Source organism: Magnolia sinica, chromosome 1, assembly GCF_029962835.1.
Source record: "Magnolia sinica isolate HGM2019 chromosome 1, MsV1, whole genome shotgun sequence".
Taxonomy (NCBI): domain Eukaryota; kingdom Viridiplantae; phylum Streptophyta; class Magnoliopsida; order Magnoliales; family Magnoliaceae; genus Magnolia; species Magnolia sinica.
In genome coordinates this window covers 105914794-105940298 of record NC_080573.1, presented here as the reverse complement: position 1 = coordinate 105940298, position 25505 = coordinate 105914794, and the positions used below count along the sequence as shown (strand labels likewise).

At 40.7% G+C, this 25505-nt stretch overlaps 1 protein-coding gene across 4 annotated transcripts in view; it reads left to right on the top strand.

Annotated features, from left to right (window-relative positions):
- Positions 1 to 25505, top strand: part of LOC131253230 (threonine dehydratase 1 biosynthetic, chloroplastic) — a 74058-nt gene that overhangs the window by 5674 nt on the left and 42879 nt on the right. For all 4 annotated transcript variants that reach the window (XM_058254145.1, XM_058254159.1, XM_058254162.1 and 1 more), the window contains exons 2-7: positions 518 to 697; positions 870 to 1139; positions 12052 to 12258; positions 16144 to 16392; positions 16484 to 16557; positions 16821 to 16938. In XM_058254145.1, coding sequence (XP_058110128.1) covers positions 518 to 697; positions 870 to 1139; positions 12052 to 12258; positions 16144 to 16392; positions 16484 to 16557; positions 16821 to 16938 — 1098 coding nt within the window. The remainder of the gene's footprint in view (positions 1 to 517; positions 698 to 869; positions 1140 to 12051; positions 12259 to 16143; positions 16393 to 16483; positions 16558 to 16820; positions 16939 to 25505) is intronic.

The window sequence follows — 25505 nt, the reverse complement described above, 5'->3', positions numbered from 1 at the left end:
CTTTAACATCCTTGATCTTGTTTAGCCTTTGGCCCACCAACCTCCATTGCTTCATAGCGTAATTAATAAGTTTGATTATGCGATAGTTGCTACAACTTTGCTTTCCTTTCATTCTTGTAAGTATCACGATGCTTCTCTCATCTTGCTTCTCAACTCTATACTTTCCATATGATTTAACACACAGGCATATTGATAATTCTAATAGAGGATTGATTGCCCACAACTGGTTGTAGGTCAGCTTAATCTACAAGCTATTTTTGAAACCATTTTTCCCTTGTATAAATATGATAATTTATGGGGTAAACTTGGATAAACTTGGAACAAAAAATACTGAAGGGCAGAAAATGTTTTGTAGGGTACGACTATTGTAGGTGACCACTCCTGAACATATCTATATTTCATTATGTTACAGATGTGTCAACATTTCTGATATTCCATGATTTCTGTACCTGAGACCTCATATCTGCATCCAAGTTACCTAGCTTAGTAATGATTGCCTTGATAATTCAATATGTAGGTTTTCTCATTTAAGTTGCGAGGAGCATATAATATGATGGCCAAGCTTTCTAGAGACCAGTTGGATAGGGGAGTTATCTGCTCATCAGCTGGAAACCATGCTCAAGGAGTTGCATTGGCTGCACAAAAACTAAATTGCGATGCAGTGATAGTTATGCCTGTTACAACACCAGAGATCAAGGTAATAAATGATATAATTTCTAGAAGTTAACCAACATGCATTAGACATGGAAAACTAGCTTAATGTTTTTTTTTGACCATTAGGTTTGGAGTTACATTTGATTCAGTCCTTTTCGCTAATGGTTCAGATTTTCATTTTGTTTTTTTTTTTTTTTTCCTTTCTATTTGCTCAGTGGAAATCTGTTGAGAGATTAGGTGCAACTGTTGTTCTCATCGGGGATTCTTATGATGAAGCACAAGCATACGCTAAACAACGGGGTGAGCAGGATGGTCGCACGTTCATTCCTCCTTTTGATCATCCTGATGTCATCATGGGCCAGGGAACTGTTGGCATGGAGATAGTTCGGCAATTAAAAGGTCCATTACATGCAATCTTTGTACCTGTGGGTGGTGGTGGATTAATAGCAGGCATTGCTGCTTATGTGAAGAGAGTTCGACCAGAGGTTTGTGAATCTTTACTGGACTCCAGAATGTCCATAGTAGTAGTAGTACCTCAAGCAAACGCCTAGTCAATTTTTTGTGCCATCCACATTAATTATCACACACATGAGCATGTGTTTAAAAGTGAACAGTTTGACCCAGATAATGGAAGCTTAACACTTCTCATAAACTTGTGGCACCTCTATCAGTGACCTAGACCAATGGGGGTCTGTAGCATAGGGCCCTACGCCTTAATAGATGAAATTATAGAAATGCCCTTTATGAAAGGGTTGATGGGAAAAGACCATAAAGTAAAGTAATACTCCCTAACCACACTCTAATAACTGCAATTGATACAAGTGTTATAGTTATGTAATGAATAATAGGTTCTTACTGCGGATAATTTGCGGAAACGTGGAAGGGTGATCCCAAATTTGCATCTTGTGTATTAGAGACGAAGAAATAGTGGATCACCTCTTTTTGCATTGCCCCTTTTTTGGGTCCGATTTGGAGGACATTTTGGGTCATTTTTCTTGTAACGTGGGTTGCCTTAGACTCGGTGGATCGCCTCCTATCGGCTTGGAATGGGGTCATTCTTGGGAAAGAGAAGATCCTTTGGAGAATGACTCTTCTTGCTATTTAGTGGGCTATTTGGGAAGAAAGGAATGCTAGGTGCTTCAATAATGCCTTTAAATCGGTGGAAAGCACCTCCCAAAGGATTAGATCGCTGGTTATTGAATGGGCTTTCTTTGTGTCTAATCTCGAGAGATGTAATATGGATTTCTTTGGGCTGTAGTTGGGTTGCCTACTTGGTGTACCTTTGTTGCTGTTTTTTTTTTTTTTTTTTTTTTTCTTGTAGTTTTTTTTCGTGCTTTGTTTTGTTTTGAATAAAAGTTCTATTACCTTTCAACAAAGGAAAAAGGAAAAGAAAAAAAGGGGAACGACTTGCATAGTTGGATGTGCTTAAAAGACAAAAACCTTGAGGTGCTTTACTACCCCAAGCAAAGGAAAAAAGGCATATGCCCTTGAGGTCATAGAAATAATGATAAAATGCATCTAATAGTCCCCATCAAGTGTTCCACATAGTTTAGTACATGTCAACTAAGAGAATATATAAGTATCCATTATGGGCTTGATACTCGAGAGGGGGAGATTCTTCCTGCACATCAAGAGATTGAATTGTTGAAAGATTGTTAGCGGCAGCAACCTCTAGATCATCCTGAGTCTCCTTCCTCCACGCGATCAATTTAGACTCGAGAAGTTTTAGCTTTTGACTCAAGATGAAGCTAGGGTTGCTGGAGATGGAAAAGGAGCTCCACCAATTCGAAACCAAAGAGGAGAAGCCTTCAATCTCGAGTCAGGAAAGCTCAAATCTAAAGGGCCTGGGCCCCCAACTTTCCTCAAGGACATCTAGTAAAATGGGGTAGTTGTTGGGCACGGGACGACTTGATCCGGCTAACTCGACTTGTTCGACTCGTTCAGATCCGACTCGACCCGAACTGAATGGTTGAGTCGGTCCGAACCGAGTAGGCTTCGCCCAATCCGAACTCAAATCGAGTCGAGTTCGAGTTACCTAGTAACTCAGCCTGACTCGACCCGAAACTCGATCCGGTTAGACCTGACTCGATCCGAAAACTGACTCGATCCAAAAACCGACTCTCTAACCCTACCTGCCACACCCTACCCCGACCCGATCCCAAAATCTCTTTCCCTCCCTCATCCTCCTCATCTTCCAAGCTCAGCCCCTCTCTCTCCCTCACTCATCCTCCTCATCTTTTAAGCCCGACAGCCACTCACCACCATCATTCTCCTCCTCCTCCTCTCCACTTGCTCGGTCTCTCCCTCCCTCATCTCTCAATCTAACTCGGTGCCAACTCGACCCGACTCGGTACTTCTGACCGGATCAGACTCAGTCTGGATTAGTCCAGGCCCGACCGGACTCGGATCGAGTTAGGCATGTTGGACTCGGTATCGAGTCGGATCGAGTTCGGGTAAGGCCTATTTCAAAACCAGATCGAGTCGAGTCAGCCCTAACTCGGTCCGACTCGACTCAATGCCCAGCTCTATAGGGCGGGGAAAGCCCCTCTAGGAGACCAGAGGAAAGACTTCTAGCCAATCATGTGGTGGGGAGAGGATGGGGATTGACCATTACACCAAGTAAAGGCTACCACCGTTCAAGTTTTCAAAAGAAAAATAAATAACATTAAAGTCACCTCCGAGACACTAAGGCAAGATATAATTTTGTCTAAGAGGATTGAGATTGTTCCAAAGGAGATGTCTTGAAGAAGCTTTACAAGGGCCATAGATCGAGAAGAAAACCCATTTGGATCTCGAAAAAAGGCCCTTATTAGAACCACATAGACCAAATAGGCTCTAATAAGGGAGTCCTTGCACCAAGAAAAGGAATCCCAGGCAACGAGGAGCCATTTGCATCTTAGTGAGATCCAATCTTTCTGACAAACTCCCCCACATGTCATCAATATCAGATTTATTCATAGATTGGAATTTGGTTTCTTGGAGCATCACAATCTGAGGCTTGAATTTCCTGCACATGTTTTTGACATGGGTCTTATTCTTCCTACATTTGAGTTCATGGATTTTCTAGGTGAGAATCTTCATTGGCACACAAACTCTCCCCTTCTCCCTTTTTTCGAGGACCTAGAGCTAGTGCCACCGTCATAGTTGACAAAAGACTCCAAACCGACGAGCTCTCTCCACTAGGAAATTTGGGGGTCCTTTTTGAAGTGGTCATGGCCCTCGCACCTCTTCAAGGAATTGAAACAGAGCAATTTAGTCTTCTTCGCGTTCCCCAAAAGTTATACCCACAAATCTCTCAAACTCCAAATAAGCCTTCCTAATACGATGGGGCTCCTTAAATTTAGATAGGGATGAGTTGGGGGGGGGGGGGGGGGGAACTAGAGGAAGCTCTTGAGGGTAGGGATCCACTACTTGGGCTTGGAGGGGAGCAACTTTGAGAATATCAGTGGAGATGGGTTGACCAGAGTTGTAAGGAATGGATGAGAGATGGAGTAGGACTGGGAAGTTAGGGGAGAATGAAGGACTAAGGGAGAGGCGATGAGGAGAAGGGGAGGGAGGAGGTACGGACTAGGGGAAAGGGAGGGACGATTCGAAGGAAAGGGGGGAGATCCTCGTTTGAACCAAGTCAACTAGGAGGAAGGGGATCCAAGGTCTACTGGGACCATCACCCATCTAGGGTCAGAGGTGGGAAATATAAAGACGGGTTGACTAGAGTTAGAAGGAATGGAGGAGAGATGGAGCAGGACTGGGGAGTTAGGGAAGAATGAAGGACTAAGGGAGATGTGATTAGGAAAAGGGGAGGGAGGAGGTCGGGACTGGAGGAAAGGGAGGGATGATTCAAAGGAAAGGGGGGAGATCCTCGTTTGAACCAAGAGCTAAGAGACAAGTGTCAGCTCATGAGTAGGGGTGCCGTTTGAGGCCATGAAAGGGTTGTTAGCTGAAGGCAGAGAAAGCCCATACGTCAGGTAAAGGTGAAGCGACACATGCGCATTGACGTAGGCGTCAGGCTTGAGGCATCCATTACTCTCTAGAGAGATGAGGGCCTTCTAGCTATCCAGTGGCTTGTCGTCGAAAGATTGCTAGGATTCTCCATTTGTCTCCGGGACAGGGTATCCCAAATCGGTTACGTATCGGCCGTAACGGCCGATACATAACGGTAACGGTGGGACCCGTTACGCGATACGGGGTCGAAACGGCCGTTACGAAATTCTGTGCTCGTAACGGCCGTTACAGGGCCGTTATGGCCTTACAGGGCCGTTACGGGCCATAACGGCCGTTACGGACCCGTAATGGCTGTTACGGGCCCTTAAAATAAAAAAAAAAAAAAAAAAAAAAAATCGACCTTTTTTTCCTTTCTTCTTCTTCTTCTCCTCGAGCAGCTGCGGCTGCGCCCGGCTGCGGCTGTGGCTGCGGCTGCAGCTGCGACCTGCGCCGCTTCTTCCTCTTCTTCTTCTTCTTCTTCCTCTCTCTCTCTCTCTCAATCTCTTCTTTCCCCCTTTCCCTCTTTTTTTTCTTATCTCTCTTCTTTCCCTCTTTTTTTCTTTTCGTTTCCCTCTCTCTCCTGTTTTTTTTTTTTTTTGGTTTGCAGCAGCTAGCTGCTGCCTGCTTTAGGTACGTGTCACGCAAAGACGATCGCTGACACTCCTTGAGCTTCGAGTTGTACGAACGGTTCAAAGGAGATCAAAGTTATATCGCCCCACAGTGATGTATTTATTACATCTACACCGTTCATCTATTTTCAAAGATCATTTTAGATCACCACCTAAAAAATGAATTATATCCAGAGATCATCTGGACCACACCAGAAATAGCAACAGAGATAATGATTTTCAGGTTAATATATTCGTAGTGCACACGGTAACATTTATTTTCCATCCAATCGGACTCGAGTGGGCCCCACTATGATGTATATATTTTATCCATATCGTCTATCCATTTTGCCACGTCATTTTAGGTCAGGATTCAAAAAATTAGTAATATCCAAATCTCAGGTGGACCACACCATAGGAAATAGTGGTTATAGAATGCTCACCATTAAAAATTTCTTAAAGTCCACCGTAATGTTTATTTTCAATCTAACTTGTTACTTGGGTCACATTGACGTGGATGAAGGGAATACACACATGCCAGCTTGATCTAAAACTTTTCTAGCCCCCAATAAATTTTTAACGGTGATCGTTTAATTATTGTTGTTTTTTATGGTGCAATCCATCTGAGCTTTGGATGTGCCTCATTTTTGGGCTCATGCCCTAAAATTATTTGGCAAAATGGATGGACGATATGGATATAACACATTCATCACGGGTAAGGCCCAAAAAATTTTGACACGTGTGCTGCACTTTACATCCGAGTCTCTCTTAATTCAAGCCTTAAAAAATTGTACACAAGACATAACTTAAAATTTGACAATTAAATTATGGACTGCAATTGCTAACTCACAATGCCAAAATCAAATTATTTAAATAGTTTTAATTGTTAATTTGTGAACTTTTATTTTTTAAAATAGGGCCTTTTGATTTATTTTTTATTTTATATGATTCACTATCCAATAAATGTCCACCAATTTATAAGTGGGATAATGACAATAAATGACATGAATTTGAGGTTGATTTGGAGAATAGATTGGTCCTCCAAGTCAGCCCCAAATTGGCAACGCCATCTACCTGAATTTAATTTCATTTTTTTAAAGAACTATTGGGTGAAATGATATCAAGTTGTTAAGTATATAAATTACATATTTAAAAAATTAAATATATGAATTTTGTAGTTAAATTCAAGTTACCTGGTTAAAAAATTAATTAGACAGTCCGATACAACTTCTCACCAAAGAGTGGACCGTTACACCACCATAAACATGTTCCAATTTATAAATGAATGCATATTTGGAATGCTTAAAATATTCCGGATTTAATCCATATTTTTTCATATTTTTTTGGCAAAAAAAAAAAATTGCGCCGTTATGGGCCGTTACGCCCCCGTATCGCCGTTACGCCCCCGTATCCGTATCGGTTTCGGAGGGCACCGTTACGCCAACCGATACCGATACGGGACACCTTGCTCCGGGAAGGACATGGAACTGTCATGAGGAGAGGAGCCATCATTAGAAGTGTCGACATCGCCACCCTCGTATCTAGAGCTAGTAAATGAAGGGCTGGATGGAGGCTCGAGGGGTGACTAGAGAGAGCCAGGTGTTGTAGGGAGAAGAGGTGATCTGGCTGAGGTGTCAGAGGAGCTATGAATGCCAACGTTAGCAGTTGGCTTTAGTGACGCAAGCACCTCAAGCATTTGGCCCTCAGCATTAATGCGAGATGCGTGGGCGTCTCTCCTTCTGCTAGAGGGGCTTGGGTCCCTACTCGAGGAGCTTGAAAAGGTGGCAGCTAGCTGGGAGACGAGCTCTGCATTATCAGAACAAGGCTCGAGGGTAAAGGAAGTTGGAGCATGTGTCATTGGAGATTTAGCTTGGATGATGTTAGCGGGGACGTGTTTCTAGGAAAAGGTTGGAGCCTCTCATCAATAGAGATTGACAGTTGCATGTTGGGACACTAGGCACGAGCTTGACCCCTATAGGAGAGGGATCCACATTGTCTGATGAGGGTGGTGGATGAGCGGTTTCGATTAAGGGAAGAGGGCCTAATGGAGGGACATGTGTGGATGTTGATGCCATGTGTGACCCCATGCCCCCTGACAGAATGGAAGGAGCTTCGTGGGAGTATTCGTGCCTTCATGCTCCGTCATCTTTAGGGAGCATCGGCTTGTTGGTACGCCATTGAAGCCAGCTATTGATGCAAGCGCGACTGAATCCTCTAGCCCCACCAAAATCTTGTAGTGATGCCCACCCACCAAGACTGGGATCCTAGAAATCACTGGAGCAAGCCTCCTTTTCTTGATTAGGATGCGAGCCAACCGGAGTTCCTACTTGGACTCCGTTGCTAGGTCAAACAGAAGGACCTCTCCAACAAGGAACCGACGGAAGGAAGTCAAGATTTCAAAGTTCGACAGGGACACCACTAAAATGGAAAGAAAGGTCGATTGAGCCAAAGAGAGATTCTCCCATTTGCAGAGGGATAACATTGGACCATCTCGAAATAGGGTCCTCGCCATGAGAATGAAATCAAGGTTCACGTCAGGCTTAAGGTTGGGGAGAAGGTCAATGTCACTTAAACACTTGAGGCCACAATTTCCATCTGTGAGCTTACAATAGGCCTCGAACCATACCTTGATCTCCTCCATGGAAGCTCCAGCTTAGGCTCTAGGTGTAAGAGGTAGTTGCCTCCTCAACCATTAAGCAGTCCCTTGAGATTTTCGGGAGCGGATTAGGTGCGGCCCTGCCTCACCGAAGACGGTGCAACCCTTATCGTGGGCCCAACTTGGTGTATTTATTGTATATCCACTCCTTCCATCCATTTTTCTTGATCATTTTAGAGCAAGAGCCCAAAAATGAAGCAGATTAAAACCCCAGGTGGACCATACTATAACAAACAATGGTTATTTAATGCTCTACCATTAAAAACTTCCTAGGGACAACTATAATGTTTATGCAATGTTTTTTTGTTTCCATCCAACCTGTTGATAAGTCCACACAAACCTAGATGAAGGGAAAAAATATTTGCTTGATCCAAAACTTTTGTGGCCAAAAGAAGTTTTTAATGGTTAATACCACTGTTTCCTACGGTATGGTCCACTTGAGATTTTTATCTGCTTCATTTTTGGGTTCATGCCCTAAACTGATCTGAAAAGCGGATGGATGGAGTGGATATACAATACATACATCAAGTTGGGCCCCACGGTAAGGGCCAAACCGTCTCGGGTGGGGCCGTGGTGGAAACCTAATCCACTCCCATCTCAGTTGCCTCAAGCTTTCAGCTAGGAAATCCTTCAGGATTTTACTGGAGTGTGATGACATCAATGGTGTATTTACGAGGTGATTTTGAAATTGGTTTTACAGCTTTGACCAAACAAAACGCAGTAGAGATGTTACCGGTAATTACTAGGAATTACCGGTGTAATATGGGAAACTAACAGGCCCTTAAGCAAAACGATTTGAATCCCACCTTGGATCCCTTTTTTATATGTACAGTTCTATGATTTGAATCCTACGATGTATGATTCAAATCCCGATTTACAATTCAAATTATAGTTGTATTCTTCTATTTTAAGCTTCACATGGCTTTCGTTAATGTTTTTAAATTGGTGGGGGCTTTAAGAATCATTTAGAAAAGGTAAATTATTTTATTTTGTCTCTTCAATGTCAAATCATGATTTTTTATTTTTATAAATGATTTCTTTCTTCTTAACTGGTTGAAACACCAAATAAATGTATAACTTGTCTGGAATGCTTTTATGGATGTTTACGATCATGTTGACTTAAAAGTACTGTGGAATGATGGTTGGAAATCAAAACATCTTTTCATTGGCCTATAGAATCAAATAATGCTTTTCGAACGTGATTCTACATTCAAGAAAGGTTACAAGAACATAAATTATTAAAGGATCCATATATGTTTTTTAAGGGGAAATTTCTTGAAAGACAAAAGGAAAAAGAAGGAAAGATAAGAATCCTTCAACACTATTATGACATGGTATTGCTAGGTGCATATTGATGGCAAAAGGGTGATTGATGAGTTTTTTTTTTCTTCTAATTTATTTATGTTTTTCATATATTTTCTTAAAATTTAAGAAAATTATAATTTTTTTACGGTTTATGATACGATTTGCGATTCGATACGATTCAACCCCTATTACGATTTGTGATATAATAATGATTTTGACAACATTGTCTAATCTAAACTTTTTTTTTTTGGTACCCCCACGTCCTACCATATAAATGGTTTTGATCATTGAAACATGACCTTAAATCCAAGAGTGCCTTTAAACTACTTGTGTACAATGAGTTCTAGTCACAAGTATCTTTAAACCATGCATTCTTTTGTATAATTGTGGCCCACTTGATGATGGATGGGGCCAATCCCAATTAAGGAATGAAAAAACGGTTACGTGACGGTAATTGTGGGGACCGTTACGTGTTATGGAAAGAATGTCCTGTAATGGTTGTTATGGGGCTGTTACAGTTTTATCATCATTATATTTTTAATTGGCCGTAATGGTACATAGTAGCCGTTACAACCCATATCATAACAGTGACTATGTTGGCTGTTACCGTATTGAATACCTTGGGGCTAATGGGCCCGGTTGGGCCAAGTTTTGGGGCTAACCCTATAAGGTCAGGCCATCTGGGCCAGGTCAGGCAGCCTGGCCATTGCTGCCCTTAGGTAAAAGTGGCTGCATTCCTTCACATTTAGAGATATTGTTGCATTTGTAAATTTTGTATCGAGAACTAGTGGATGATGAGCATTGTTGAGAGTGGATGGGGGGAAGCTATCAAAAATAAAAAATGTCTGCAAATATAGCTCCCATAATTTCAGATGCGGATTCTATGATTTGGCTAAAAGATAAATCTGTTAGGTTTTCAATCAAATCGCTCTACATGCCCCTAAGTGGGGCTGACTCTAGTGGTGGGGTTTGTGCGACATCGTTTATTTGGAGTTATGGTGCTCCTCCAAAGGTTGTGGCGCTCACATGGCTAGTGAGCAGGAAGAAAGTGCTTACAATAGATAATCTTCGTAATCGAAGTTTCATTCATCTGAATGTTTGTTTGATGTATGTGCGAGACGAGGGATTGGTGGATCACCCCTTTCTTCAGTGTCCTTTTGCAAAGAGGTTATGGGATCAATTCGTTGCATTGTTCAGAGTTTTATGGGTAGCGCTAGAATCCGTTGATAGTTTCTTACTAATGTGGTAGGGAGGGGTTCAAAGAAGACGGGGAAAAAATTTGGCGATTATGTTTACTTGTGGGCATATGGACCATATGGATAGAAAGGAATAACCGATGTTTTAGGAATGGCAACAAGCAGTTTCTCAAGGTGTTTAGCAGGGTAAAATCTCTTGTTATAGAATGGTCTTTATCTTCAAAGATCATAGGTTCATTTCCAGTTTTTCGGGGGGTGTTGTAATTTTCCAGTTCTTGTCATTTGTAAAGATTGAGCCTTGGCTTGTTAGAAATAATATTATCATTGTTTCAAAAAAAAAAAAAGGGCAAAGGGAAGAAAAGTACATGGGTAGAGGTAAGAAACGATTTGATGAACTATGGTTTATTTTAGGATATGGTCCTCGGTAGAGCAGAGTGGCATAACAGGATTTATGTATTTGACTCCAATTAATTGGGATAAGGCTTGGATGATGATGTTCACAGTATTTTGATGAAGATGGGCATGGGATACTTAATTAGTAGAAAGAAGTAGATCAAGTTATACCCCTAGCAGCAGAGATGGGCTCTAACTGGTTTCATGATTGCAGGACAAAACTTTATCTAATACTTCAAAGGAAGTAATTCCATAATGACAATTGAACTGCCACACATGAGAGTTGTCAAGATTGATACTAAGCATGTCAACTAGGAACTAAATCAATTGAATTCATAACTAGTTGTTTTGTATCTCATATTGTAATGCTTATGCGTATTCTTATTTTTGGATTGTTTTTATGTTATGCGTCATTTTAGATGTTACTATTTATGTAAATTAAAATGGATCATGAATTCCTCTACTGTTTGGCTTCCATATTAGTGGTGGCAATGGGCTGGGCTAGGATGGCCCCTATTTTGGCCCTAGTCCCCTAAGCCTTAGCCCTGGGCCCCTGGCCCTATAGGGCCAGGAGAAAAGATTTAAATGCTTATTGGTTTGAAATTGATCAATCTTAATTTTTATTGGGCATCCTCCATCTAAGCCAGATTCCACAATATAAATGGTTTTGATCATTGAAACGTGACCTGGATCCTAGGAGTTTCTTTAAGCTACAAGTGTGGTGGATGGGAACCACTTACAAGTGTCTTTAAACCATCAATTCTTTTTGAACAATGGCGGCCCACTTGATGATTGGACTGGGGGATGGGCTGAGCCATTGATCATTGCCTGGTCTTGGCCAGCCTGGACACCAGGCCTAAATTTCAAGCAGTGGCCCAGCCCTTAGGGCCAAGTTTAGGGTCACAAGCCCAGGCCGTATGGGGTGGGACTGCCAGGCCCATTACCACCCCTATTCTGCATATTGTTTGTCATACTGTGTTTTGTTTCATTGTTTTCTCTAAATTCTGTAGCATACTCTGTTCCATACATACCAAGGTAAACACTTGGAATTTCATCTGATTTTTGGAGAGGGAATGTCATAAAATATGTACTTCTGAATTGCTAATATTTACATGGAAAACAAAGTTTGAATTCAAGAAATGCTTTGATTTATTTTATACTTGCAAAATGAGTTCTTTTAGTTCTAGATCTAATTCATCCATAACATGGAAATGAAAGTACAAAGTATAAGTAGTAACCTGCTTAGTTGTTTATGTAGGTAAAAATCATTGGAGTGGAGCCCTTTGATGCAAATGCAATGGCTTTGTCTTTGCATCATGGGCAGAGAATCATGCTGGAGCAAGTTGGAGGTTTTGCAGACGGTGTAGCTGTGAAAGTGGTTGGAGAAGAAACTTTTCGCTTATGCAGAGAATTGGTAGATGGAGTGGTTCTTGTCAGCCGTGATGCCATTTGTGCCTCAATAAAGGTGAGGCTTATTTTATGCTCTTTACACGCATACTAATTCTTTCTATACAGGGTGAATATCATTTGAAAATATCTACACTACATCACTTGCAAAATCACTATATGTCTACTATATTTCATAAGTAATCCTGGACAGAATCAAAACTTGAATTGCTATTAATCCCTTAGTTGTTTGTGACTGAACTAAAGGATGCATTGCAGCCATCTAAAAACTTGTGGTTGATCAATTTTGTTTTCCATATTATCAAAATGAAAGCTCCTGCTCAACAATGAGGTTTGGGCGAATGGTCTTCACCATAGGTTTGCTCCCTATAGGTGAGGGTTCGATTCCCCTCCTTGGCTTTACTCGATACACGTGGTTGTGGGTGATTGCGTGTATCCGCAGGGATTAGTCTCACTTCAAAAAAGAGGTGGGGACACCCTGTGTCTTAAAAAAAAAAAGAAAAAGAAAAAGAAAAACCTAATGGCATTTGAATTTGGTGGAAGCTATCTTTGGAACAGCTGAAATATAGTGGTAAATACCACCAGCTTGTGTTACACAGTTTCATTTTGTTCTATCGAGGTTACTCTAGTTGTACCCATACTGAACTCTGTTTAAAGTTTCGCCCATATTTTCAACCCACTGGCATTTTCCATTTTTTTCTTATCCACTTTGATATCATGCCCCTACAGCCTTTTCATTTTCTGTTAAGGGAAATGACACAATTTTGAAACTGGACATCATCCAATGGCTGTTTCTTAAACTCTTGTGGTCTACAGATGTTATTATTATTATTGTTTATAGTTATTCATTTTTCTATCTTCATGGAAATCTAAAGAGAAGTAGCGAACTGAAATTACTGGCCTTTCCCTTCAAGAGTCGAATGACTCCTTATGCTATTTTTTGAAAGAAGTTTCAAGTATGAACAAAGTACAAATATGATGGGGTCTCATTGCATGGCTCAGTGGCTGACACAATGCGTTTCGACATTGAAGTCATGGGTTCGAGTGCCCATGTGATGCGTGTGTGTAAAAAAAAAGTACAAATATGATGGGGGAATTTTTCCTACTACAAAAAAAAAACTGTTTACATGTACAGTAACTAGTGTAGTAAAAGGTGCTAGGCGCACCCCTGGTGTGGCTGCCCCTGGTGTGGCTGAAATGCCTAGGTGTGCCCAGTGTTCGAAGTATTGGTATCACCATAAGTTTCTCTGGATGGGGATACGGAAACAATATCGATATTGCCAATTATATCGCCGATAACTGGAAATGTAGGGAAACATGGGAAAAACGGTGGAAATTTTCAGTGAAACTTCAGGAGATGCTAAAATACACATATTTGCAGATTTAAGAATAAAAAAATTGCAACAAGAATGCATACGTAATAAGTTTCCATTTAATGGGGGGCTTAAAACCATGTGTTGTTGTAGGAAATCTGTCCAACCATCCCATCTATCCATCCAACTATCTATCCAACCATCCTATCTTCCATCCAAACATCCATGGATATTTCAGAATATCGGCAACACATGATATTTTGCTGAGAAATCATCGACAACTGAAAAGGAGACGAAAGAATGTGGTCTTAATATCTCCCATGCTGCGTTGATGATAATATCATTGACAATTTGATCATTGCATACAACCATGCACCCATAAAAAAAAACTTGAAATGGAATTTTTTAATAAACAATTTTTTGGTGATCTCGATACATTAGTGATATTATTGAAATATCGCCGATACACTAGCGATACAAGTGACACTTAGAATTTACGCGGTTGAAAATATTGGTGATACATTGGCGATACTATCGATTCATTGACAATACATGCAATGCCTAGATTTTACATCGTTGAAAATATTGGTGATACATTGGCAATACATGGAATTTCTGATACTACCAGTGTTATCAGTATCGCTGAACTGGATATTTTGATAATATCGGGGATTCTCTGAACAATGCTCATGTCTAGATCCCGATCAAATAGGAAGAACTAGAAGATTCCACCTCTGGAAAATGCCTTGGCTATGGCTTAAGCCACTGTCTAATTTCATCGCTGACTCATCATACTGGTGGAATTTGCTGTCTGAGGCTTGTATTGGCCGAAGCAATGTGTCTACTCCTGTTGGTCATTTCAAATCCATCTGAAGGGCATGGAGCCCTGTGATGAATTAAGTCGTTCTGTCATCAAGTGTCAGGGGCTTACTCGATATGGTTCTTTTTATGTCTAGTTGGTAGGTATCCCAACAGATTGGTGCTGAGTTGTATACAGATCTAATGCCTACAAAGTGAACTTGGTTTCCAATCACTTCCATGTTAGTGCCAGAAATCTGCAATTCTGTTATCTTCCATATCAAAATTAGTGCGTTTTGAATTTGGCTATCATTTAGCTTTGTAATCCTTGGTATAGTATTCCTTTGTCTACATCGAGGATGCCCTGCAGGTTGCACTACCTATGCTACCATGGTGGAGACTAGTTGCAGTTATATGAGAGATATTAGAAGCCTTTGTCATGAATATATTCCACTGAACTTAATACAGACAAATCAAGGGACAGAAGAGCCTAGGGGATGCCCTACTCATTGAGTGCTAGAGAAATTCTTCTCCTTTATTTTTACTTGCACTGAAATGGAACTTTTTAGATGATTCCAAATTAAAGCAGAGAAGGTATGATACTTAAGCTTTCCAACCCCAGCAGTCCTTGACGATTGGTATCTGAGAACTGATTCCCAATAAAAGCTGGATGCACTCGAAGCATGAATTTCTGCTTTTCATGCTGGTTCATCCTGGAACCAGAGGCTAACAATCGGTAGAAAAGGGAATAGGGGTGGAACGAATGGTTGTGTAGCAGGTTAGGCCCAGTTGCTCCTCTGGTTTCCATTTTAATGTCCTGAAATACTAAATGAGAAGGGAAAATGTTACATATTAACTAGGAACTGTGGTGAATGTCGCATATAAAAAGATTCATGAGATTGTTTGGACTAAGGAAGTTCAATGATTCTTACCTTCAAAATGGGAGAAGAATGATTGGTGGGAAATTCATATTCTTAGAGGCATAAGAAGTCAATGTAGTGCCGACTTATACATTGCCAATGAAGAATCTTTTTGAACCATTTCTTTGCTAGAAGGCTGTTTGAAGTATTCCATAGTGTGCATGCATGTGTTGGCATGCAGCAAATAGGACACGATGATATGATATGATGATTATTTTGATAGAATATGAGTTGCTTTAACTTTTCTGAGTAATAGTTATAGAAGGTTGATTTGTCTTTTTTAATTCTTTTTTCTACATTTCCTTACTCGAAGGCCGTTGGGCTGTTGGGAATTTAATGTCCATCCTAATACCCAACCCTAGTTTTTCCATACAAACCACCTTTAGAGCCAACCCCAGCCAATAATCTAGAAACCCTAGAGGCAAGATTCCTTTAGGTTATTTTGTGTTGAGACTCCACACACACGCACACTCATACCATCTTCCTTTCTTCTTTATTCTTCTGCTGCTAGTGAAGTGGTCCTCTAGTTTGTGGCATCTGAAGGTGGGATTTTCACTCCTGATTGTGATTGGTGCATATTCAACTATTTCATTAAATTCAATTCCATCTGATTTGCCTCATTAGTTTCTTTCAGAAGATGCCGTTGGCAATGGTTCTTGTTAGTCATTCCTAGTGCTGGTAGGGACTTACTAGCAAAATTTCTGTTCACGATCACCTTTTTTTTTTTTCTTCATCATACACTGCATGCCATTGTTCTGCTAGAACATGACACGGGCCCTTAACTTTACAAGTTATTTTCCTTCTTGCAAGTAGAAGTCTTCTTCTTTTACTTGTTTGGAATTGTAGCTACACTGACCTTGGTGCTTTAATGTATGATATACTGGAGTTGTTATATTTGAGTCCATTCTTCAGGACATGTTCGAGGAGAAAAGGAGCATTCTAGAACCAGCAGGTGCACTTGCCCTAGCTGGAGCAGAAGCTTACTGCAAGTACTATGGTCGGAAGGGTGAAAATGTTGTAGCAATAACCAGTGGGGCCAACATGAACTTTGATAGGCTGAGGTTGGTGACTGAACTTGCTGATGTTGGTAGGCAACGAGAGGCTGTACTAGCTACTTTTATGCCAGAGGATAAAGGGAGCTTTAAAAGATTCTGTGAACTGGTATGCTACCAAAAGTCATTGCATCAACCTTTCATGCCACAGCTGCTGTGTTTCATCCTTGTTGAACCAAATCTCATATGTTATATGGCAGGTTGGTCCAATAAATATCACCGAATTTAAATACAGATATGATGCCAGGAAAAACGAAGCTCTTGTTTTGTACAGGTTAGTAGCAATATGATTTTATTCAGTTGTTGACCTACTGAGTGGCTTTCCCCAAATTTCTTTATGCAAGGAAAACAATGGTATCTTTTCCCCAAATTTGGTTTCCACCAAGAGAATGTTCTACAGTACATTGATCTCTTCAACGATTCATTGTCATAATGTTAGAAGACTATAATCGTGCCATCCTTCAAGTCTAATATCTTCTGTTCTTTCTGGATGTTTTCTTTGATTGTATTTGTAATGTTTGTGAATTGTTGTTGCAGTGTTGGTGTTCATACGGTTGCTGAACTTGAAGCCATGGTTGAACGGATGGAATCTTCCCAACTCCGAACTATTAATCTCACAAATAATGACTTGGCAAAAGATCATCTGCGACATCTTGTAACTATCTTGACTCAATCCTCTTCTTTTTACTCACTATCTTGAATGAATTCCCTTTTTTCTACTCTATTGTGGTAAACATAATTGGAAATAATCACTTCATTTGCTGCCTTTCTTTTTGTGATGGTAAAAGAAAAAAAAGGAATATTGATCATTGACAACCTTTTGTATATCATGACCCTTCTTTTTTGGCAAACGAAATTTCCATTGAAAATATTTAGCAAAAATTTAAGTTGGGTTTATCAGGAATGAGAAAGAGGGGGGCGGGGGGAGGTTTGACGGTATTTGAAAAAAGGGAATGTTGGGTGGTGAGAGGATTGGTTTAATGGGGCGGGAATTATTAAAAAATTGGATTGGAGGTCAAATTAACATTAACATGCAACGGGCTTAGGCGATCAATCCTCAAGAAAAAGATGTGCAACAGTGAGATATGAAAAAGAAATTCAGAATGAATGGCTTATACTGACTATTGTAAGGCAACAACTTCAAGAGGATGAAAGTATACACCTTTTCCCCATTTTTGGAAGGCAAAACATACTAAAAAGCATGAGGAAAACTACAAGAGAGGATGATCAAGGATCATCCCTAGGAGACAAGCCTCCCCAAGAAAGGCAAAGAGTTGAAGACCGAGACAAGCGTCTTCCCCCTGAAACAATGGAACGACCATCCTGCGTAAGATCAGTGTTAAAAGTATTGTGGTCCACACGTTTTGGGCCTTGAGTGTCTTAGGGCTTTGTTTTGTTTATTGGTTTAAAGTGAATGATTTTTTACTTTATCCTTAAGCGAGGGCATTTCTATACTTTCTAGTGTAATAAGTTAAGCCCTAATATAATGAGTGGGAGACGTTGGGAGGCTAGCATGTGAGCAGCCATCCCCTCCTCTTTTCTTCAATTTGCTCCTCATTTCTCTTCTCTGCTCGTCCCTCTGGTTTCTGTTACAACTAGCCTTATTTCCCTATTTTACTTGATATCGGAGCATGACTTGGAGTGATTTGGGCCACAAACTTCTCTTTTTTAAATCCCTAATATTTGGATCTAGGTTGGAGGTCCCTAAAACCCTAGTGGGCTGATTGGAACTCAAGTAAAGTGTAGTTCTTGTTGCGTGGGGGTAAAAACATGTTTTCTGCAGTTTTTGTCGAGTAAATGGAATCACTCACAAAAAGGGAGTGTTGGAGCCTTGACTTGAAGATGAAGGCTTGCTGATTATTTTTTTTTTTAATTTTTCAAAAGGAAGGTGGGAGCACACCACCTCGATGTTTATTGAATCGGTCAACACAACCCTGTAGATCCATTCGGGTGATCAGCAACAAAACTTGGCCTCGCTTCCATATAAGATTAACGAACACAAACTATAAAAGGAGAATCATGCCCTAAAACACAACCACAAAAGCAGAGAACAAAAGAAAGGAAATGGGCTTATCTCAATGCCAGAGCAGATACATGAGCTGAATGATGGGGAGGAGATTCTTCGGATCACTGGAGCTTCCTTGCAGGGGGATTGTTGCGCCACTCTACCACTTTCACCCTCCAACTACTCCCTGGACAGAGGAACTTCTTTCTCTTCAGCTCGTGCAACAAGCTCTCTGACAACCCCTCATATCACCCCACTGGAAAAGGATTGGCTTGCAACATCTGTAAACAAACACAACACCTTCTGCAGCTACGGCAATCACATCACATTGACGATGACACAGTATCCTGGCTAATTTAGCATGGCTCTGCACAGACTCCAGCCTTCAGCATGACTAGAAGACCGAGCCCAAGATCATGAACAACCAATCCACCGGACTTCAACCAATTACCACATCAGCCATATCAATGTACACCGGCCATCCTTCCACAATCAGAATCCTCAACCACAATCCAGATGGGAGGCACGAGAAATATAACTGTTCCTTCATCTAAGAACCTGACACTCCACAAGCAGACCTGAGCATCCCATAAAACTGAATAAAAGATGGCTAGCAGAAGCACCCAACTGACAATTGACTCAATCCGCAAATTCCTCTTGCCTGAGCCTCAACCCGACTGCAAAAAACCCGAATATCACCCCAGATCGCAGAAGACCAGCTTACTGCTCTTGACCAGCCTTCCACAACTGCAGATCTGCTCAAAATAGCTGCAAAATAGCTGCTGAGCAAGCTACACTCTCCCTGTTTCTGACAGAGCTGGGGATTGCAACACTCATGGATGCCATAGATTACTGCCTGCAAGGAAACAAACTCAAGCCATGCACCTGATATTGCCCAACCCTAATCTATCCATTGTTAATAAACCCCGCACTTCCATTGGGAGGTCTGAGCGCCTTGTATATTCTGTCTTCCACTCCACTGCTTCCAAGCTGTGCAAGTCTGTCTATGACTACGTTGCTTTCCCCGAAGACACGCGAAATAGAAAAAAAAAATAAAATTATCCAGATTCTTTCTTATCTCTCCCATGATGTACCATATTTTCCATGGTGTGCCATAGGGGAAATTCTTAATCACATTTGTAACCACCTGAGAATTTGATTCAATATTCAGAAAGGAAAGATTTCGTTGCTTGCATAACTTTAGGCCGTCCAGAACAATCTTAGCCTCTGCAATTATGTTAGATGTAGTACCGTAGGCATGGTGATGAGGACATCTGAGCTCCCTTTAGAGTTTATCAGAGATGGAGGAGAGCTACCGCAGTTTCATTATGGCTAGATGATCATTATATGGGGTCCAGTGGGCCCAATTTAAGTTCCTAACCCCGTTGAAGACCCCACATGCATGATTGTGCATCTTTGAAGACCCTACACTAGGAAGATGCATGTGGGTTGCTTAGTTGGGAGTGTTGGACCATTGGATTTTGCACGTGGACCATTAGATTGCGACCATGGACCATCTTGATTGTGGGATCATCTTGATCATTGACCCATTGGACGTGATGGAGTCATTGGGATGGCTTAGTTTAGTTATTTGTTTATTTATTTTAGGTATTTTGGTTTATTTTATAATTTAGTTGAAATAAGGGCGTTTTAGACATTTTACACGCAATAAGGGTATTTTTGTAAAAATACTCCAAATAGAGCATATAAGACTTGGACGTGTAGAGCCTAGGGCATTATTGATTATTGAATGAAATTTTCTTCTTGCTTTGTTTTAGAGCAAAATTCTTCCTTCGATTGGAGTTTGGTGTGAAGCCATGGAATGATTCCAACTGTTTTCTCTCCTTTTCTTCTCTTCAAGGTATTCTTTTTCACTTTTCTTTTCTTCCCTCTCCTTATTTCTTTCCTTTTCTTTTGTTTCCTCCTAAATCCCATCCCCACCATCCCCGAAACTCTTTAGACCTAAACCCTATCCAACCATACAACAGTATGGACCACGCCTCCTATCTATACAACTGCACGGATGCAACTGTACGACCGTCCGTACAACCAACCCCGTCCCCCATTCTTTCCCTCTTCTTGGTCTTTCATCCTTTCCCTTTAAAACCCCATATCCTTAAACCTAAAACCTAAAAACCCTAACCCAAGAATGGAGAATTCCAAACCCTAATCTCTCAAATTCTACAAACCTTAAGTCTCCAAACCCAAATTCTTGCAAACCTTAACAAAGTGCAAGTGAATCCTCAGATTTAGATCAAATCCTATGCTAGATGGAAGCCTTACCTTCCATTGGGCCGTTTTCGATCAATAATCTTAAGATACATCTATGGGACTGTGATGTGACGTTGAATTTGAGCATAGTTGATTGCTTGATTTCTTTAGATTTGTGATAGATTGGCAATATTTTATATTTTGATCTACAATCTACTCTAATAATCCATTTATTAATTCCTTCGCATCATTATAGTTTAGGCTATCCGTCCTACATCCAGTGTGATCTCTGCATACACCTGCCCCACCCACTTCTCCTGGGTTGCACCTAGACGAATTGTCTACATTCAGCTTAACCCAACTGGGTGAAGTTCTCACCCACTTTGCTATCACCAATTTCTTCCAATTGACTAGAGCCTCTTTCACGCCTAGCGCCTGCAAGCCTGTCTTTTCCATGAGAGAAGTGGAACCCTTCCCAACAATTTATCCACAATCTCTCTGATCCAATGATGAATCGTCAATATCATCACTTCAGGGTGGAGGTTTCTTCCCTCAAATTTTCAAGCATTCCTAGCAAGCCATAGTTCCCAAATTATGAGACTTGGGACAATGCCTTTGAGAATTTGGAGCTTGAAAGATTTTTTTTAGCTATCCTGCACCAAAACTTGATCTTTTGGACAATTGACAACGACTGATCTTGGCGGACATTGAAAATCTGGGCAAAGTGTCTAAACTACCTTCGCCAATATGACTATACAAAACACTTAACAGGTATTTCATCAAACGCTCGGCGAGTAGCATCAAAATCAATATATGAGGAGAATGTATGCACTCGAAAGATGGTGATTTGTTTCGTATGCATTCCTTCCTCGCCACTAGCCGATTCGGTGGAGAATGTATGCACCCGAAACAACACTTCATCGAGTCATTTCATCAAACACTTGGCGAGCAGCATTGATATCAAAATAACCAAGTCACCGAGCCGATTTAATCCGAGTTGAGGTTCGATTCGAGTCGAGTCGAGCTCGGGCAAGCTCGAACTCGACTCGAAATTTTTTTTTGAGCTCCAAAAACCAGCCTTACTCGGTCCGAATCCAATTTCGAGCTGAGGAGAGTCGAGCTTTTCCGAGTTGAGTTGAGCGAGTTGAGCGAGCTAACTTGACTCGTGTACAACTCTATGGATGCCCAGCAGAAGAATCAAAGGGTATGGCCCAGTCACAACAAACACACTTGGACGCAAGGTGGACCCTAGATTTTTGAACCACTTTATCAACTGGAACAGCTCAAACGAAAACTTTCCAGGTGAAGATTCCTATCTTAGGAGGAAACTTATTCCACACCCAAGGAGCTCATGTCTGGCGGTCTTGCCTTTTTCGAATCACGTTCCAAGCTAACTTCGATGAAATATTGCCAGGTTGCAATTGTCCAAATGAGACGGTCTTCCGAGTTGTGAAGGGGGATGCCTGGACGATGTCTTCCTAGGTCGAAAGGTTCCAACCTTCGTTCTCAGTCCAAAAGTCCTTCACCTTTGTAGTTGCCAAGTGACTTGGCATAGAAATGTTGTCAACATCTTGCTAAAATGCGCGATCCCGTCCAATTTTGTGTCCAGAAATTAATATTGTTTTGTTAAGGTGATGTTTAAGGTGTTTTTTTCCTTTGGTTACTCTCCTGTTTTGGAAGCAGTTTTTTGATATTTTTGTATATCCATTAAGTTGTCTAAGATGTGTGGGTGTAATCGATGTGTGTTCTAGTTGATGAGAGGCTGGAAATTTTTATGTGATATTGTTGCGAGGGAAAGTTGTGCTTGGACTTGTTTATAGATGAACACTTGTCGTTATAAATTGAAGTAAATTAGTCCCTAGCTTGTTTCCAGAGCCGAGGTGAGTTCTAATTTGGTATTTTTGAACATTGTGAAAGATGTTTGGGATACCATGAGAAAGATGTTTGGGATACCATGAGAAAGATGTATTACTCAAAATAGAACATATCACAGGTCTATCAGTTGTATAAGGAGATTTTCTCATTTCAAAATGGGGAGTATTTTGCTAAATTTACCGGCAATTTTCGAAATATCCGTATTGCCCAATGTATCGCACCCTTGGGATACAAGTACGTACCAGTTATTGCATGGGATATATCGTTTGTATCGCATAATTTATCACACTTTTTGGGAAACATGGGGAAACATTGGGAAAATGGTTGAATTTTTCAATGAAACTTCAGGGATTATTAAAAAAGACCTTAATGCACACTTTTAAATCATAAAATCTCAAAAAAGAAGTGCACTTAATAGGTTTCCTTTGTATAGGGTCTAAGCTATGCGCGCTGTCCCATTGAACTAAGACAACTATATTCAGTATCCACCCCATCCATCTGTTGTTCATTGTTCATTGTATATCCCTACTGTTCATCTGTTTTTCTAGATTATTTTAGGACATGGGCCCGAAAATGAAGCCAACAAATATTTCAGGTGGACCACACCACTGGACACAGTGTTCATTGAACTTCCACCATTAAAAGTTTCCAGGCATCCACTGTAATGTTTATTGACCATCCAACCTATTGATATGGTCATACAGATCTGGATGATAGATAAAAGCAAATATCACCTTGATGTAAAACTTTTGTGGCCCACAAAAGGTTTTCAATGATCATTAATCATTGTTTCCTGTACCGTGGTCCACCTAAAACTTTTATCTTATTTATTTCTGGGACCATGGCATAAAATAAGCTGAAAAAACATATGAACGGCGTGGCTATACAATTCATACGTCAAGGTGGGCCCTACGGTCAGTGGTCCCACCCACATTGCTGGCCAAGGGACTCAACAAGTTCTTTGGGGTGGGGATTAGGTGTTACCCCGTTGACAACTTAGTGGGTGTTCCCACCATAAGGCCCACCTTGATGACATTTTGCATATCCACTCTGTCTGTTTGTTTTTCCAACACATTTTAGGACGAGTTGCTAAAAATTAAGCATATCCAAATCTTAGGTGGACTACACTACAAGAAACAGTGATGATTGAATAGTCGCCATTAAAAACTTCCCAAGGCTCACTTCAAGCAGATCCGTAATGTTTATTTTCCATCCAACCCATTGGTAAGGTCAAGAAAAATAAATAAATTAATGAATGGAAAATACAAAGATTAGATTCATCCAAAACTTGTGTGGCCTACAAAAAGCTTTTACTAGTTATTCACCACTTTTTCCAATGGTGTGGTCCACTAGAGATTTGGATCTGCATAAATTTTGCGATAACGTCCTCAAATGAGCTAAGAAAAAGGATGGACGGCGTGGATATGGATCAAAATCATCAAGGTGGGCCCCACATAGTAAGGTTAACACCCCCTAACCTAAATAGCTAATCCGCTGCCTTTGCGTTACATAGTAAGAGATGGATGGACCTATCAGAGGCTATATAGGGCCCGACATGTTACATATGTTTTATCCACGCCATCCATCCATTTTGACAGATCATTTTAGGGCATTATCCTAAAAAAGAGGTAGATTGAATGCTCCAGTGGACCACACCACATTAAATAGTGGTGATTGAGTTATTTGCCATCCAACATGTTCAAAACATCGTAGGGCCCATCATGAAGGTAAAAAATGAATATCAGCTTGATCCAAAACTCCTGTCCCTATCAAAAAGTTACAAATGGTAAGCGTTTAATATCCATTGCTTCTTGCGGTGTGGTCCACTTTAGGCTTAAAAATGCCTCTTTTTTATACTCGTGCCCTAAAATGATCTTCCATAATGAATGGACAGATTGGATAAAACATATACATCAAGGTGGACCCCACAGAGCCCGTGATACTTCGTCCGTTTGAGCTAATGTGACACACCCGCATCCGTAAAATGCATTAAAACCCAACATTCGAAAATACGCAAACAGAAAGGGTTTCAGACCATCCGAAACCCTAAAATCTCTCCAAAAAATCCTCAATTTTTCCCCAAAATCCCTAAAATCCCTTGATTAAACCCAAATCTCACGGGGTTTCGCGGATTCTTGCTGAAATCTCCTTTACGATGTAAATTGAGCATCTATTCGAAGAGAAAAAAGAGGAGAAATCGAAATTTTGTGGAGCTTACGATGCACCACTATGGATTGATCAAGTGGCCCACCAAATTCTACTTCTGATCATGCAATGTTCTTGTATAGGTATCGAAATCCTCTGGATTGAATGATTTTTCCTATTTTTTTCTATATATATATTCTGATTTTTTCGGTGATATCACAAAAAATTGTGCGATATCGTGCTATATATTGCACGATACATAGAAATCTATATTTTTTTTCATTTTTGATGGGTTTCGTGTCGCTGACCAGTGATAACGATAATATCGGCCGATAGTATCGATATTACGAACACTGCTTACTGGCATGTGGGAAGAGCTCTCGATATTCCATCATATTACTTACAATGTTACTCTTATGAAGAAGCAATTCGAGGATGATATGAAAATAGTGAAGCTTTTATTTGGTTTTCCAAGAGAATACAATAGACTAAGATAGGGTTCTAAGTCATGTGTCAATTCATTCAATCATGGAGTTCTATGCTAGACTTTAACGACTCTCTTACAAATGACTCAAATAGTTCTCATGTTAATGCGTTCGATAAAGCTACATTGGCCTTTTCATCTGGTTTCATTGGTGTATGTGGGCTGTGGAGGCAGGACAAGTTGTGGTATGTATTGTAGTATCAGAGGTGCTAAATTACCAAGGGGAGGTACAGGTGACCATAGTGGTATAGGACATCGCATATGCACTCACTGCAGTTTGACAAATCATATTATGGGCTTTTGCTCGGATCTTCATGGGAAAAATCTAATGGTTAATCAGGCTCTTGTGATGGATGATGTTTCTGTTGATGGGAGACCCACCTTGTCTATTCGGTCAAATGTTGGTTGCGATCATATCAGCATCACACTATCATGAGAATATACGTGGTTTCTCTCACCTAATGGCTTTATATCCAATAATGTTCCTTCCACCTTAACAACC